This window comes from Lynx canadensis, chromosome B3, assembly GCF_007474595.2.
Source record: "Lynx canadensis isolate LIC74 chromosome B3, mLynCan4.pri.v2, whole genome shotgun sequence".
In the NCBI taxonomy this organism is placed as follows: domain Eukaryota; kingdom Metazoa; phylum Chordata; class Mammalia; order Carnivora; family Felidae; genus Lynx; species Lynx canadensis.
In genome coordinates, this window is record NC_044308.2 from 37,266,316 (window position 1) to 37,279,580 (window position 13,265).

Consider the following 13,265-nt stretch of genomic DNA (forward strand, 5'->3'; position numbering starts at 1 on the left):
ACACGCTTAGCTTCAGGAACCAAGTGCCACAGGAATGCAGAAGTCAGTCTAAGGAATCTGGGGGTCTGCCAGCTGTTTTTTTGCAGACAGGTTACCAGATTTGCAGGATGCATGGAGGCGGGATTTCTCCCCGGTGGGGGGGGGGGGGGACTCTCCACCAGGGCCTACAGCTTAATCCTGGATTTTCTGGGAAAGGTGAGGATAGAGACTGTAAACAGCATCTCCTTATGAGTATTTGGAAGTTCCTTCGCTGAAAAAAGGTGGTCTGAGGTCGAGGGGGCATCTTTACCTGGTACTTTATCCACAGACCCAGGACTCCGGAGCCAGACCCCCTGTGGGCACCTCCCGGAGTCACGGGTGTGAAACCACACACCTCGGAAGAACACCCAGGTCGAAGTTCTGTGCTCCATAGCCCGCTGGCAATTCCCGAAACCCCACTTTTTCTCCCAAAGACAACGCTCCCTAGTCTAGGGCCTTCGGACGTTGGCTGCAATGCCTAAAATGTGTCGCAAGGTGGCAACGTTGTGGCGAGAAATAGACTTTTTAAAAATCCTGGGTTTTTGGTTTTTTTTTTTCAAAGCATATTTTCCCTATTAATGTTTCATTTAACTTAATTAGAATCTGGTAAACTAATTAAAGCAGCTACGAGCCCCGCAATCAGCAATAATTCGTATAATTATTGATAATTACATCCATACCAATCGTTTGGTTATTAACATTTGGGGGAGAACAAACCACTTCTGAAGGGACGAGGAACCCAAGAGGGTTTTTTGCGACAAAGCTTTCTGGGTCGGATCCGCCTACACCTCCAGTCTGCAGAGATTCCGGCCCAGATGGGGCGCCCTTTGGCGAACCCCTGCTGCCTACGGCTTTTTTCTCTACTTTGGGGAATTCGTTAAGGGAAGGTGAAAAGGAGTATTTGCTAGGCTTCTCTGCGTGGGCCGCGGCCACGGAACTTCCTGTCTGGGTAGCAACTGTAATTCCCACTTTATAGAGCAGGCCGTGCCGCTTCCAAAGGCGTGGTCACGCCAAGGGGGTGCAGTCTCGTGCTCTCCCCAACACCTGCACTGTTCTGCGCGTCCCAGCACCGCTCGGCCCTGGACGCAGTCACTTGCTCACTTCCTCTCGCGACCTGTTTCGCCGTTGGTGCAGCGGAGAACTGATCGGGTTGGTTCCACCCAAAGGAAACCTTCCCGATCCCCGGAGGGTCCCTGCTAGGAGATCTCACGTCCCGAGGTGACTTCTTCCCTCGACGACACCTCACAGTTTAGCCGCTGCCCTCACCGCTATTATCTCTCTCATGTCCTGTGTCTAACCCTCCGAATGTCTCGGGACTGGGGTCCTGAGAGCCCTAGCGCAGGGGGCTCCGGGGACCGGCTTCCTGCCTCCGCAGCGCGCCGGGGGGTGGGGGGGGGCCTCCTCTCCTACGCCCCTTCCAGGCGGCGGGCAGCGCGCTCCCTGCTCACCGGCCCGCCACGGGCCCTCCAGACGACCCGCCACCAAATTTCCCGACCGGCGCAGCGCAGGGCTCCCAGGCCCGAGGGGCTAGCCGGGCGGCGGGGGACCGGAGGAGTGCACTGAGACTCCAGGGATGTCGGAGGGCGGAGTCGGCGGGGCCCTGGACCGGGCTGGGGACCCGCGGCCCTGCGCCCCGCTTCCCTCCCAGAGTTCTTCCGCGCACGCCGGGGTGAGAGGCCTGAATATTATTTTACGCGGGCCAAAACGGAGGCCTAGAAGGATGAAGGGAGCGACACAGAGCCCTTAGTCCTCAGCCGAGGTGGTGAAACTGGATGCCAGGGCTGAATGAGCCCCAGGACGGTGCGCTTTCCCTCTCCAGGCACACTCTTCTCCCCCTCAAAAAAAGTGCGGGGCAGTTTCCATCCTTTATCTGTAGCCTAACCAGCAGGTGCGCTGTGGAAACTGAGGCCCACGGGAGGCGTGCGGCAAGGTGAGGCCTCATCAACAGCGGCCAGGAAGCAACCCACCGCAGTCACACGCACCCTGACACCGCCCCATCCCCCAGTCGAGATCACCTGACTCCAGCGCAGGCGGGCGTCGCCTGGCTCCTTGGGCTCCTCCACGTCCGCGCACCCTCTTGGGCCCAAATGGACAGAACATTAAAAACCGCCAGGGCTCCCTCCGTTAGGGTAGCGGAGGGGCAGGCAGGAGGATATCTGTGTGCTTCCAGGCTTGCCCAGACGAAGTCTATCCTAGGTACCTCGCTCCCCGCCCCGCCCCGCCTAGCCCCAGAGCTCCAGGGCCAGGCCTGCTGTGTCCGCGCCTCCTGGCAATTCTGAAGGAACCTGGGCTTCCGTGCAGGGTGCCGGGCAAACTCCCAGGAAGTGTCCGGTCTCTGACCGCGCTGGAAAGGACTTCCTCGTTGGGGCAGGTGTGGAAGTGGGCGCGAGTAAACCCTCGGCCCTTGAGGGAGCTCCAGGGAAGAGTCTGAGACCCTGGCACCCAGGAGCCTCCTGTAGTCCTCTCACCCCTGCTCGAAAGGCTCCAGGGAGGGTCCCAAACGTGGGGAAAGGGTGGCCTGTGGGGCAACCTGGGTGTATCTGAAGGACTGGTAGAGAGGTCGGGGAGCTCGCTGCTGCCTACCTGAGCCGTGCGATTCTCAGCCCCCGCGCTCCACGACTCGCGCCGCCGGCGGTCTTCAAGCCCCACCTGTTGCCCACCCCTCAGCCCGCCTCCGCCCACCCTCCCCACCCCGTACTCCCACCTCCACAACCCCAGGAAGTGACAGATTTCTTTTTTTTTATTATTAAAAACAAAACAAAAGTCACGGATACAGGGTGGTCTCCCCAAACAGGCTCAAGGTGGTCTCCATCTCGTGAGTCAGTTGTCGCCCTTTTTAAAGTGCTGTTACATCAAGAGGTTACAAGAAAAAATAGACAAAACAAAACCCAAAGGGGAATGCAAAACGGGACTGGAAGCAGGTCCAGGAGAAGGAAGCAAAGTAACTTACAGCATAAATAAAACCGAACCCAATACTGAACCAAGAGAGACTCACAGTACATTTATATCCATTGCACATAGCCACTTTGTCATTAGGAACAAGTTTCAGAAGTGGACGGGACGGGGGGGGGGGGGGGGGGGGGCGCGGGGCCAGCGCCAGCGAAGTTGCTACATTGTGTACACAACTGGGGGTCCGAGGCTGTATGGGGTGGGGGGAAGCCCCCTTACCCCTTTCTTACCCCCTTCGGTCCATTTAACCCCATGAGGTCCGATGCCCTGGAGTTCAACCGTGGGGCGAGGTGGTATTTACACTTGGAAACGGAGAAGGGGCCCTGGGCCGAGGCGCCCGGGAGGAGGGCGGGCGGGCGGGAGGCTGTATTTACATCGGTCGTGTCCGAATGGCTTGTTCCTCGCTCTCGGCCGCCGCGGCCGCGGGTATTTACAAGAAGAGAGCAGCATGGCTTGAGGGCGCGTGGGCGCGGCCGGGCCGGCCCTAGGGCAACAGCGGGGGCTTGAAGGAGCAGTTGCCAGTGCAATGGCGGGGCGTCAGCATCTTGCAGGAGAAGTGGTGCAGGGCGTCGTGGGCTTCTGGAGAGACAGTCAGGCGGGCAAAGCTGGGCACCTCTCCTGCCTAGCCTCGCCGGGGAGGCCTACCCTCTTAGTCCACTCGCCTCCTCCCCTGCCCGCCCAGGTCTCACCCACCCCCTCCCGTCTCAGGGGTTATCAAGTGAGCGGATCAGAAAAAGGTAGGAGGCTAGGAGTGAGAACCTGCGGTGGTTTAGAACCACTGCTCGGGTTCAATAGCCCCATTATACAGAAGAGGAAACTGAGGCACAGAAAGAGGGAAGTCAATCTGCCCACGGCCAGATTTGGATCCCTCGGCAGATTTCCCAATGCCCAGGGCTCAAAGGGCTCTTTCTCCCTATTCTATCGTTCTAGAATTATTTCCGCATTAAAACAAAACAAAAGAAAAATCCCATTTCCCTCCTTTCAGGTAGACCTGGCCTTCCCCTCTCACTAGCCCCGCCATTTACTTTTTCATTCATTCACTCACTCATTCATTCACTGGCACAGCCAGAGCCTGGCAACCCTATCTTTGTTCCCCGGCTTCCGCACCTTTTAATTTCTGCTGGATAGCATAGCGCGCCTTCCGCTCTTGATCGAGTTCGTTACACAGAGTGTCTGGAAGACATGGGGAGGGGCCAGTGAAGAAATGAGACCACCCTCCAGCCGGCCGGGGTCACAGCCTGGGCCTCACCCTCTCCCCAGCGCTCAGCCCCCTCGAAAAAACAAATCCGGGGGACCGAGGGAGGGAGCATCAGTGCTCCAAACTGCAGCCTGGCGGAGGGAGGAAATGGCCTGGGATGGCGCTTAAAGGCAGACGGATCTAACCAAAATTAAAGCAAACTTAGGCATTACTTCCCAGGTAATTTTACGCCTCGATTTTTAATTTAGAAACCATGGAAATTGCCGCGATAAGAAGTTCAATCACTCCATGTAATGATGCCTGCAAGCCGTTTGCTGGGCTCGCTTGCCATTCTGAGGCTAATCAGAGTATACAAAGGATATTAAATAAAAAAAATAATTGTTAAATTACCTTCAATTTAAATCCAAATGACTGAGCCAACATTGCGGCTCCTGCCAGACGAGAGGCAGTTACGGCCCGTGCGCGCGCTCACCTGACTCCCGTCTTACCTCTGACAATTTGCAGCTGTTGTACCATTTCTTCTCGATAAGCCAATTCCCTCTTCATTTGATCCTGAAAATTATCTGTGCAAATTGATTAAGTGAGAGCTGTTAGGCACAGCCCCCTCCCTCGGCCCCATTTCCCCACTCCCCTCCCCCACCCCCACCCCTTCGGTCTGCGGCCTAGCGGGAAACCCTGGAAAAGGAGGGTTCCGCGGCTCAGGCAGGGCGCGCAGCCGCAGCTGCCAGTCCTGGGGTCCGGGGGCGTGCGGGAAGAAAGCTCTGGCGCTGAGGTGGGGTGAGGTGGGCCAGGAAGGGGGTACCTTTGAGACTCTGAAATTCTCGCTCCAGCTTCTTGCGGAGCTCCATTTGCTCCAGGAGCAGTTTTTGCAATTCGTCTGTGAAGGGCCGAGAGTGTGAGGTAAAGGAGGGTGTGCGGGACTCAGGCCCCCCTCCCCAAGGTGCTGCAGGTCCCGCCCTGGCCAAGAGCCCTGAGATGGGAGTGGCGGAGTGGTGGGGCCCGGAGGCAGAGGCCCTCCGCACTGTTTTCCCATTTGCTTCCAAAGAATCTGGACGAGGAAAAAGGGCCAGGAGCTAGGTTGCCCAGGAGAATTAAATTCAGGTTTTGGGCTTCTAGGCTCTGGCTCCAGGCGCTAACCAGCATGGCACCTGCTTTAAGTTGTTCCAAACTCCCAAACCTTAGAAGCTGGCCCAGGACTTGATTTACCCCTCCAAATCACACACCCCATTCCTCCCTTCAACAATACAGAGCTGGGTGAATCTTGTCAAGGACTTGGTCCCCTGCCCTGGAAAAAGACATATTTTCACAACAGTTTGTTCACAATTTCAGGGGGTCTCAGGACCCCAAATCCATACTAAGGGCCCTCATATAAAGCACCAATGATTTGAAAGTAATTGCATACTGTTAAATGTGTAACCAGGAAGAGTGGAAGACCACCACTGCTTTCCCCTTCTTCCTACATCAGTTTCCAAGGCCATCCCTGGACCGTTTGAAGGCAGGGTGGTGGACAGCGGGTGGATGTGGAAGGCACCGTTAGTGCCCTCAGAACTAGCTACAGAGGAATGGCAGGGGCTGCCCTGACCAAGGAGCTATTGGTATCCAAGTCCTCCCTGTGGGGGAGGCTCTCTGAGAAATCCCACCCCTAACAGGTGCTGAGGAAACACAAAAGTGGGAGGTAGAGGAGCAAAGTGGGGTTAGAGGCTCCCATCTTCTGTGCCTCAAGCCACATGCTCCCCCATTGCAGAGGAAGCAGCTACCCCAGGATCCCATTCCAAAAACATGCTCCATCCCCACCCCATTTAGGGTGTATTGAGGTGGGGCCAGAACGCCTTAATTCCAGGAAAAAATTAACCTCTCAGACTCCTAAAATAAATGCCTCTTTGCAATCTTGCTTTTCAGAAAAAGTCCTGTGTTCCAGTGAGGCTGGGAGACCCACATTGCCCTACCTGATTGTCATATGCATCAAGTTCTGAGAATTATTACTCATTTCTCTTTTTTTTGCTGGGTTCTTCAGACAGGCTAGCCTCAGGAACCCAAACTTCTAATGAACCTCTAGGGGTTTGGTTCACTCTCCCCACCCCACCCCCTCCCCATACCTCTGTGCCAGGATAATGTGTCCAGAGGATTATCCTTTGCACTCAATGAGAACGGATTCCCCAAGAGCCCTGCCTTCCCATGCACTCCCTTACAAGAAGGGTTCATCTCCCCGAAGCACAGTGTACCCCCATTTCACAGATTTAACCTCACCTCTGGCCAGGTTCTCGATATCTTTCTCCACTAGCTGAGTTCCTGTGACATCCAAGGTGAGCCCATCTTCACCTGGGATACAAGGGCAGGTAAGAGGGGTTCTCTCCTGGGAGAGGCCTTGGGAGGGGAAGGATGAGCTTTCCCGGAACCGAGCTAAGTCAGGGAGCTACTCTAGAAGAGTCAGTTACAGGCATCCAGTATTACCTACCTTCCAAGTTATCATTTTAGAGGGTGACCCACTGAAGGAGAGTGCACCCAGGGAAGGTAGGCTATCTTAGGGCAGGAAGTATATACCCTTTGACCTGCTTCATGTGGGTGACGGTGTCTCTCATTTCCTTTTAGTACACCCCCTTCCCTTCCCCCAGAAGAGCCCCAAACCCACTAAGGAGGAAAGCCCTGGCCTGCACCTCGCGGGCGCGCTGTTTAAATATGTATCTGCCAGTCGCACAAGGGGACCAGCAGCCGCTTACGTTTGATCGAAAGCCTTCCTCAAAAGCCAAGCCCAAACCTGTGTAAACCTGGGAGACCTGGGCCCCGGCTTCCGGGTGGGGTTGGTGCGTGAGAGTCCTAGGGCTCACCTCGGTCTGTATTTGCGGGACTTGGCTGGGAGATACTCCTTTGGTCTGGATAGGATTTCCTCGTTTCCAAATCGTCGGCGGTCGAGTGATTGTCTTCCTTATCTGGTTCTTAAAGGCAATAAACCGAGTTTCAAGGAGAAGCAAAGAAACCGTGACCCCGATACGGCCAGAGCTGCTACGGTCGGGGCGCCCGAGCCCTAATTAAAAGCGTTGTGGCCGCCGCTGCTTCCCGGCTGTGCGCCTGGGCTTGCACCCTCAGGCTTTGGGCAGGGCACCCCCTCCCCCGCGCGCGGTCTGCTCATCCCGCGCTCCACGCCCCCTCCCCAGCCCCTCGGAAAAGAACAAGACGAGCAGCCGAGCCCACCAGGGACGAGCGACCTACATCGCGCGCAGATACTGGGGCACCGCGAGCGCGCGTGGCCGCCGGGTCTGCCCGCGCCGCCCCCGCCGAGAACGCGGCCCAGGCTGCGAGCCGCGCGGGGTGGCGGCGGGGGAGACATCCTTTCGGGTTCGGCCTGCCCGGATTTCCGAGGCCTTCAGCCCCTCCTCTTCGAGCCACAGGGGCCCGGCGCATTTGCAGGTCTCCCCCCGGGTTGGGTCGCAGCCACCGCGGGCTCTTCGCAGGTATCCAAGCGCGCAGCCAAGCTCCCGCACCCTCCGCCCTAACCTGGCTTGACCACAGAGGACCTCGAGGCCCCAAAAACTTGGCGAATAAATGAGAGGACTGGAAAGAGGTGCCAGGCGTGGTTTTAAAAAGGATTTTATGAGGTGTATGTGAGCGTGTGTTGTATGGTGGACAGGGAGGTTTGTTGTTAAGTGACCAAACGATGGAAGTTGTTAGTTCTCGCTTAGCTTCCTTTCCCTTTCTTTTTCTTTCCCTCTCCCTGTTTTTCTCGCTTCCTCTGCCTCTCTTTTTCTCCTCTCGTCTTTCCTCGCAGCAGCACCCCCCCACACACACACACAGCCATGTCCCTCCGCCCGCGGTCCCCGCGTCACATTGGCCAGCGACCTCGACAGGGGGGCTGAGGGGCGTTACCGTGGGCCTCGGGGGTGCAGAGGTAGGAGGCCGCGGGCCCCAGCGCCGCTGCCGCGCTCTTCACGTGCTCGTCCCGCTCTGGCGCGTACACCTGCGGCGGCCGAAAATGACAGGCGGTTAGGGGTGTGCTTGTAGCGGCTCAGGGTCCCCCAGCCCTGGCCGCGGCCGAGGGGGAGCCCTGAGAGGGAGGCGGAGGTCAGCTAGCCCGTGGGCCCCGAGGGCCCTGGGCGGCTGTGACGCACGCGCCGCAGCCTGGCGCCCTCGGAGGCCACAGCAACGTTGTAGTTTCAGGGTAATTATTAGCGCCCTCGAGAAAATTATCAGAAAGACAAAGCGGCTCTCAAGACAAGAGCTGTCCAAAGCCGCGCCCCCCCACCCTTTGCCCACCTCCTTTTCGGCCTCTTCCCACCAGCCCACGCCCAGTCCCCGCATAAATGACGCTTTTTGCATCCAGCTAATGATTCGTGTTTTAATAGACCCAATGGAAATAAATGTACAGGTGTGTGCACCCACTTTCAAAAGGCCAACGACTTCGGCTTAGTTGCACAGCTTCGACCCGGACCCGTGGTTCAGACAACTTGAGAGCCCCTCTCCCGCCCTGCACGCCATCTCGACAGCTGCTACCAAATGAACCCTGCGGTTCCCCAGGCCGGAGTTCAAAGGGACTCAGAAAACTACAAGTTGAGGTAGAGGAAGATTCCGGAACCCCGCACTGCTGGGGCCCGGCTTGAGGGAGAGACGGTTCTCTCCTCTCCTCACCAGCCCCTTCGTCCCCGGGACTCTGATCTCCATCTGGGCGAGTGTGCCACGGGCCCGGCCTCGCAAGCGCTTTTCTCTGGCTTTGGGTCCCTTTTTCTGCTCCCCGTTCTTTCCCCAGATCCCTTTTATTTCTGTGTTACTGAGGTCCCGGCCTGTCTCTGCGCACCCCCGCCCCGCCCCCGCTCCCAATCAACAAAAACACTGCACACTCGTTTCTCAGGCCTGTCTCCCCCACCTCCGGATTTTCTGAAACCCCCACTCACCGGGGCGAGGGGGTCCCAACAAGTTCCACAGCGCTGGGCCTACTCAGAGCGGCTGGGGCCTACCGCTCGCACACCCGCTCAGAACATAATCCCCGTCCCTAACTTGTCCAGTGCCTGCCCCACATCCCGAAGGTGCCGAGGGGTAAGCGGGGAGGCGCCACCAGCAAGGCGGGCGCGGGGCTCACCTTGGCCGGCGCGGGGCCCCCCAGCGGCCCACAAGGCTCTCGCAGCTCATAGCCGCCGCTCGGCGGGCTCCTCTCAGGTCTCCGCACCACGTCGTCGGCAGCCAGGTCCCCAAATGTTGACCTGCTGGCTGCGGGCAGCCCCGGGCGGCGCCGGGAGCGGGGGCTGCCGCCATCGGGGGAGTCTGTGGGACCGTCGGCGCCCGAGGAGGTGGTAGACGGGGGCCCTACGGGCTGGTCCGCGTCCTGGCCGCCTGCCGTGCTGGGCGCACTGGGTGCTCCGGGATCCGCCTCGTCCAGAGCGCCCTCATCCTCGGGGAAGCGGTTGGACTCCACGTCCACCTCGGGCTCGTCAGCAGTGTCCACGTCGGGCGAGGCGGAGTGGTAGCTGGAGCTGCCCTCGCTCAGAAAGTCTGGGCTCACGTAACCGCCGCCGGACCCTGCGCCCGGCCCTGGCCCACGAGCCGGCCCGGCGCCATACGCGTCGCGGGCGCTACCGTAGAGCTTGGCGATGCTCTCGGCGTCTTTGACCACCGGTCGGAAGGCCGACACGTAGGAGCCTTTGCGTGCAGGCGGAGGAGGCGGGGGCAGTGGGGCCAGGGGCGGCGGCAGCGCCTCGTCCGCGCCGTCCTCGTCCAGCGGCCCGCGGGACAGCGCGCTCGGGCAGCGCTCCTCTGAGCCCAGGCCGCCCTCCTTGGCCGGCTCGGCACCGTCCAGGGACTCGGGGCCGCCGCCGCCGGCAGCCGCCGCCGCCGCCGCGGCCGCCGCCGCTACAGCGGCCGCCACCGCCTTGGCTTGGCTCTGCGCGGCTGGATAGGGCGGTACCGGGAGGCTGCCTGCCGCCGGCCAGAACATGGGAAACGTCGGGTACACGGTGGCTGCGGCGGCCGCTGCAGCCACGGCCGCTGCGTCCTTGGCTGCCCCAGAGGGCTGGTGACCCCAGAACATGGCGCCGCCACCAGGGCCAGGGCCTGCCCCCGGGGGCAAATGGCCGGATCCTGGCCCGCCCGCGCCTCCGCCAGTGCCCGTGCCTGCGCCGCTCCCGGTGCCTGGACCGCCCTTGGGCTCGCCCGCACCTAGCACCGGGTCGTCCTTTTTGGGGCAGAGGCCGAAGGCCGTGGGGAAGCCATAGGGGTGAGGGAAAAGCGGCGGGGGCAGTTTCTGCAAGAGGCCAAAGCCCTTGCTGGGCACTGGGATCACTGGGTAGCTGCGAACGCCGGCGCCGCCACCAGGCCCTCCAGGGCCCGCCGGGCCGCCGGCTCCCGCCGCTAGACCAAGTCCCCGCTGCGGATGGGGAGGAGGCGGCCCAGGAGGTCCGGTAGCCTCGTCTTCGCCGCAGCGCAGGCTTTTGTGGGGCGGCGGGCCTGGGGCCATCTCTGCGCCACACCCGGGGCCGCCCCCGCCGCCAGCACCGCCCTTCCCCTGCCCACCCGACCCGCCATTAGCACCGCCGCCGCCGCCTCCTTGCAGCGAGAAAGTCCGCTTGCGCGTGCCGCCATTGAACATGGCCTTGACGTCCTCCCAAGCGTGGCTCAGTTCATCTGTGGCCGACTTGTCACTGAGTTTGAGGTGACGGCGCCACGAGTTGAAGTTAGCGGCGTCGGGCTGCGTATACTTGGCGTCGGGTGTGCGGTGCGAGTGGAAGATGAACTTGTTAGGCGAGAAATACATGCTGCAGTAGCCGCACTTGATGCACTTGGCACGCGAGCTGTTGTAACGCGCAGGGATGAAGCTGCCACGCGAGCCCCACGCGCACTCGTGCACCACATCGAAGGCGAAGTTCTCGGGCAGCTTGGGTGGCTTGTGCTCGCCCAGGAACGACTTGCACAGGCGTTCGGCCTCGCGCTTCGTGATCATACCGCAGCGGCGCGAGGAGATCGGCATGGCCCCGGCCCGACGCAGAATCTCCAGTTGCACGGGCGTGCACTGCACGCACGTGATGCCCAGGGCCACACGGCGGTTGTGGATCTCATTGTAGCTGTAGTTCTTGAGGAGAGTGTTGGAGATCTGTGCCAGGCACAGGCGTTCCTGGCCGTCGATGACCAGAGACACGATAGGCACCCCGTACAGCGACGTCTCGCCCACCTGGTTGGGTTTGAGAGCGCTGGAGCCTGAGTAGGGTTGCAGCTCCTGCTTCGAGTTGGGTGAGGAGTTGCCCTCGCGCCCCGGCCCCAGCTGAGTGGTGAGAGCCTCCATGCCGCCGCTCCTATGAAACAGAGAAAGTAGAGAGCAGTTGAGCCATTTTCAGCGCCACCGTGGCTCGGGCCCGCCCAGCTGGGCGCGCCGAGTTGGGCGCGCGGAGAAACTTGGCCACGGGGAGTCCAAGCTCATTCTCCCCCTGGACGGGAGCCTTTTGTTATTCAGACGCGCGCTGGCGCCACAACAAAAGCCCCTGGGGTTTGGGGGGAGAAGAAGGGGTAATTGAGACCTCAGGATTGCCCCGGCAGCTCGGAACCCAATTTTGTTTTCGGATTGTGCAGGAAGTGGGGCCCAGAGACGGAGAGTGACTTGCCCAAGGCCACACAGCAAAGCCATTGCCTAACCCCGCGTTCGTAACGTCCAGATCCTTGAGCCTTTGGCTACCCTTGATGCCTGCCCTACCCGCCCGGGTCCTGAAGCCCGGACTTCGGGGACAGGCTGCCCCTCTGCTCAGTCGCGCATGCACGCGGGCGGGCGGGGAAGACGCAGGGAGGGGTACGGACCGGGGGAGGGGCGGTCACTGCCCCTCTCCAGACAGCAGGGGGCGGGGGGGGGGGTGGGCAAGGAGAAGGAGGAGGGTCTCGAGGCCGTGGCGGGGGCGGGGGGTGGGGAGGGAGAAGAGGCTGAGGCGACCGCTGTTCGCGGTGCTGAACCCGACTCTCAAAAGCATGCTGTGCGCGCCCAGCCCCAGGGCTGCCCCCACCGCACCCAGTTCCGTGCGGAGCAGGCTCCCTGGGATAACAGCAGTGGTTTCCACAAACCCGAGCTTCTTCTCTCACGCCCGGAGCCTCGCCTTCGTTGAGCAGAAAGGTTCCGGTTGGATATACACACCGTTTTCTTTCCAGCCATCAGTGGGACCAGGGTCACGCAGTTCCTATCCACATTTTCTGCATTTTTAGCTGCGTTCCAGACCAAAGCTGGTTTCCATCCGGGTCAGCGCGTGGGGACAGAGAGGTTCTCAGGGAAGTTTCTCAGGAGCCACTTCGCTTCTAACCGCCCACTCCCTAAGTTTTCCTCCTTCAGATTTGCCTTTTCTGCTCAGGCCAAATGCAGTCTCTTCTGGCTCTGGGCTTCCTCGGGGCGGGGGGGGTCGTCTCCTCTCTGAGTATACTTCAAGCCGGGCTGTCCCGGTTCATATGGGTTGAATGGGAATCCTTGCTGGTGTCCGAAGCCACAAAGCTTCAGGTCAAAAGTTGCTGCCGGTCCCGCGCTTTGATCTCTGGCCCAGGAAGGGAGGCAGAGCCTCCCCCGTGGACCTCAGCAGCGAGAGGACCCACGGACTGATGCTTGGGGCCCTCTATGTCGCCTGGCCCAGCCACGTGTCCTCAGACACCGAAGTCTCCCATCCGGCCCATGGCTGCAGGCACTCCTGAGGCCCAGGCAGCCCACCCCCGAGGGCTCCTCCCCTAAACTCGTCAGGAAAGGCAAATCCATTTTCAGAGGGGCAGCTCCAGGCAGACTGGGGATCCGAGTTCAAAAGCCTTCATCGAAGACACTGGGATCTTCTGTCTGTGTCTCTCCCTCTGTTTGTTTAGGTGTCCCTCATCTGTCGATCTTATCTGTCCCTGAGCTGTCTGTCTCTCCCAGCTCGCTCCTCTTTCTCCCATCTGTCTTCATACCTTCTTCAAGTATCAAGCTATTTATCTGCTATCTGTCTGTTTCATCCTTATCTCCGCATATCGAATTGAAACAAGTTGACCCTCCTTTCGCGTTGAAGTGCCTTGTAACGTCTTGGGAGGTAAAAAGACTGTCCTAACTCCCCGACTGAGGGGTCCGCAAGGCAAGCCCAATAACCCCCTGAACAGCTCTCAGGCGGGCTGGGGAGGTGACTAGGGC

The 13,265-nt window shown here is 60.0% G+C and overlaps 1 protein-coding gene across 1 annotated transcript; it reads right to left on the reverse strand.

Annotated features, from left to right (window-relative positions):
* Positions 1-3,451: 3,451 nt before the first annotated feature.
* SKOR1 (SKI family transcriptional corepressor 1) lies at positions 3,452-11,765 on the reverse strand. Its single transcript, XM_030320257.1, has 9 exons — positions 11,659-11,765; positions 9,234-11,436; positions 8,027-8,117; positions 6,991-7,098; positions 6,413-6,484; positions 4,968-5,042; positions 4,654-4,728; positions 4,075-4,140; positions 3,452-3,546 (listed from the first exon to the last, which is right to left on the reverse strand). The coding sequence occupies exons 1-9, from the start codon at positions 11,763-11,765 to the stop codon at positions 3,452-3,454; spliced, it is 2,892 nt and encodes a 963-aa protein (XP_030176117.1).
* Between the last annotated feature and the right edge of the window lie 1,500 nt (positions 11,766-13,265).

What these genes read in the sequence shown, in the direction of transcription:
- SKOR1 (XM_030320257.1), bottom strand. Translation starts at nt 11,765, where the DNA reads ATGGCTTTGCTGTGTGGCCTTGGGCAAGTCACTCTCCGTCTCTGGGCC. An exon ending in TCCCGCAAATACAGACCGAG is followed by an intron (nt 6,485 to 6,990) that starts GTGAGCCCTAGG and finishes CTTGTATCCCAG; the next exon opens with GTGAAGATGGGCTCACCTTG. An exon ending in ACAGCTGCAAATTGTCAGAG is followed by an intron (nt 4,141 to 4,653) that starts GTAAGACGGGAG and finishes CATGTCTTCCAG; the next exon opens with ACACTCTGTGTAACGAACTC.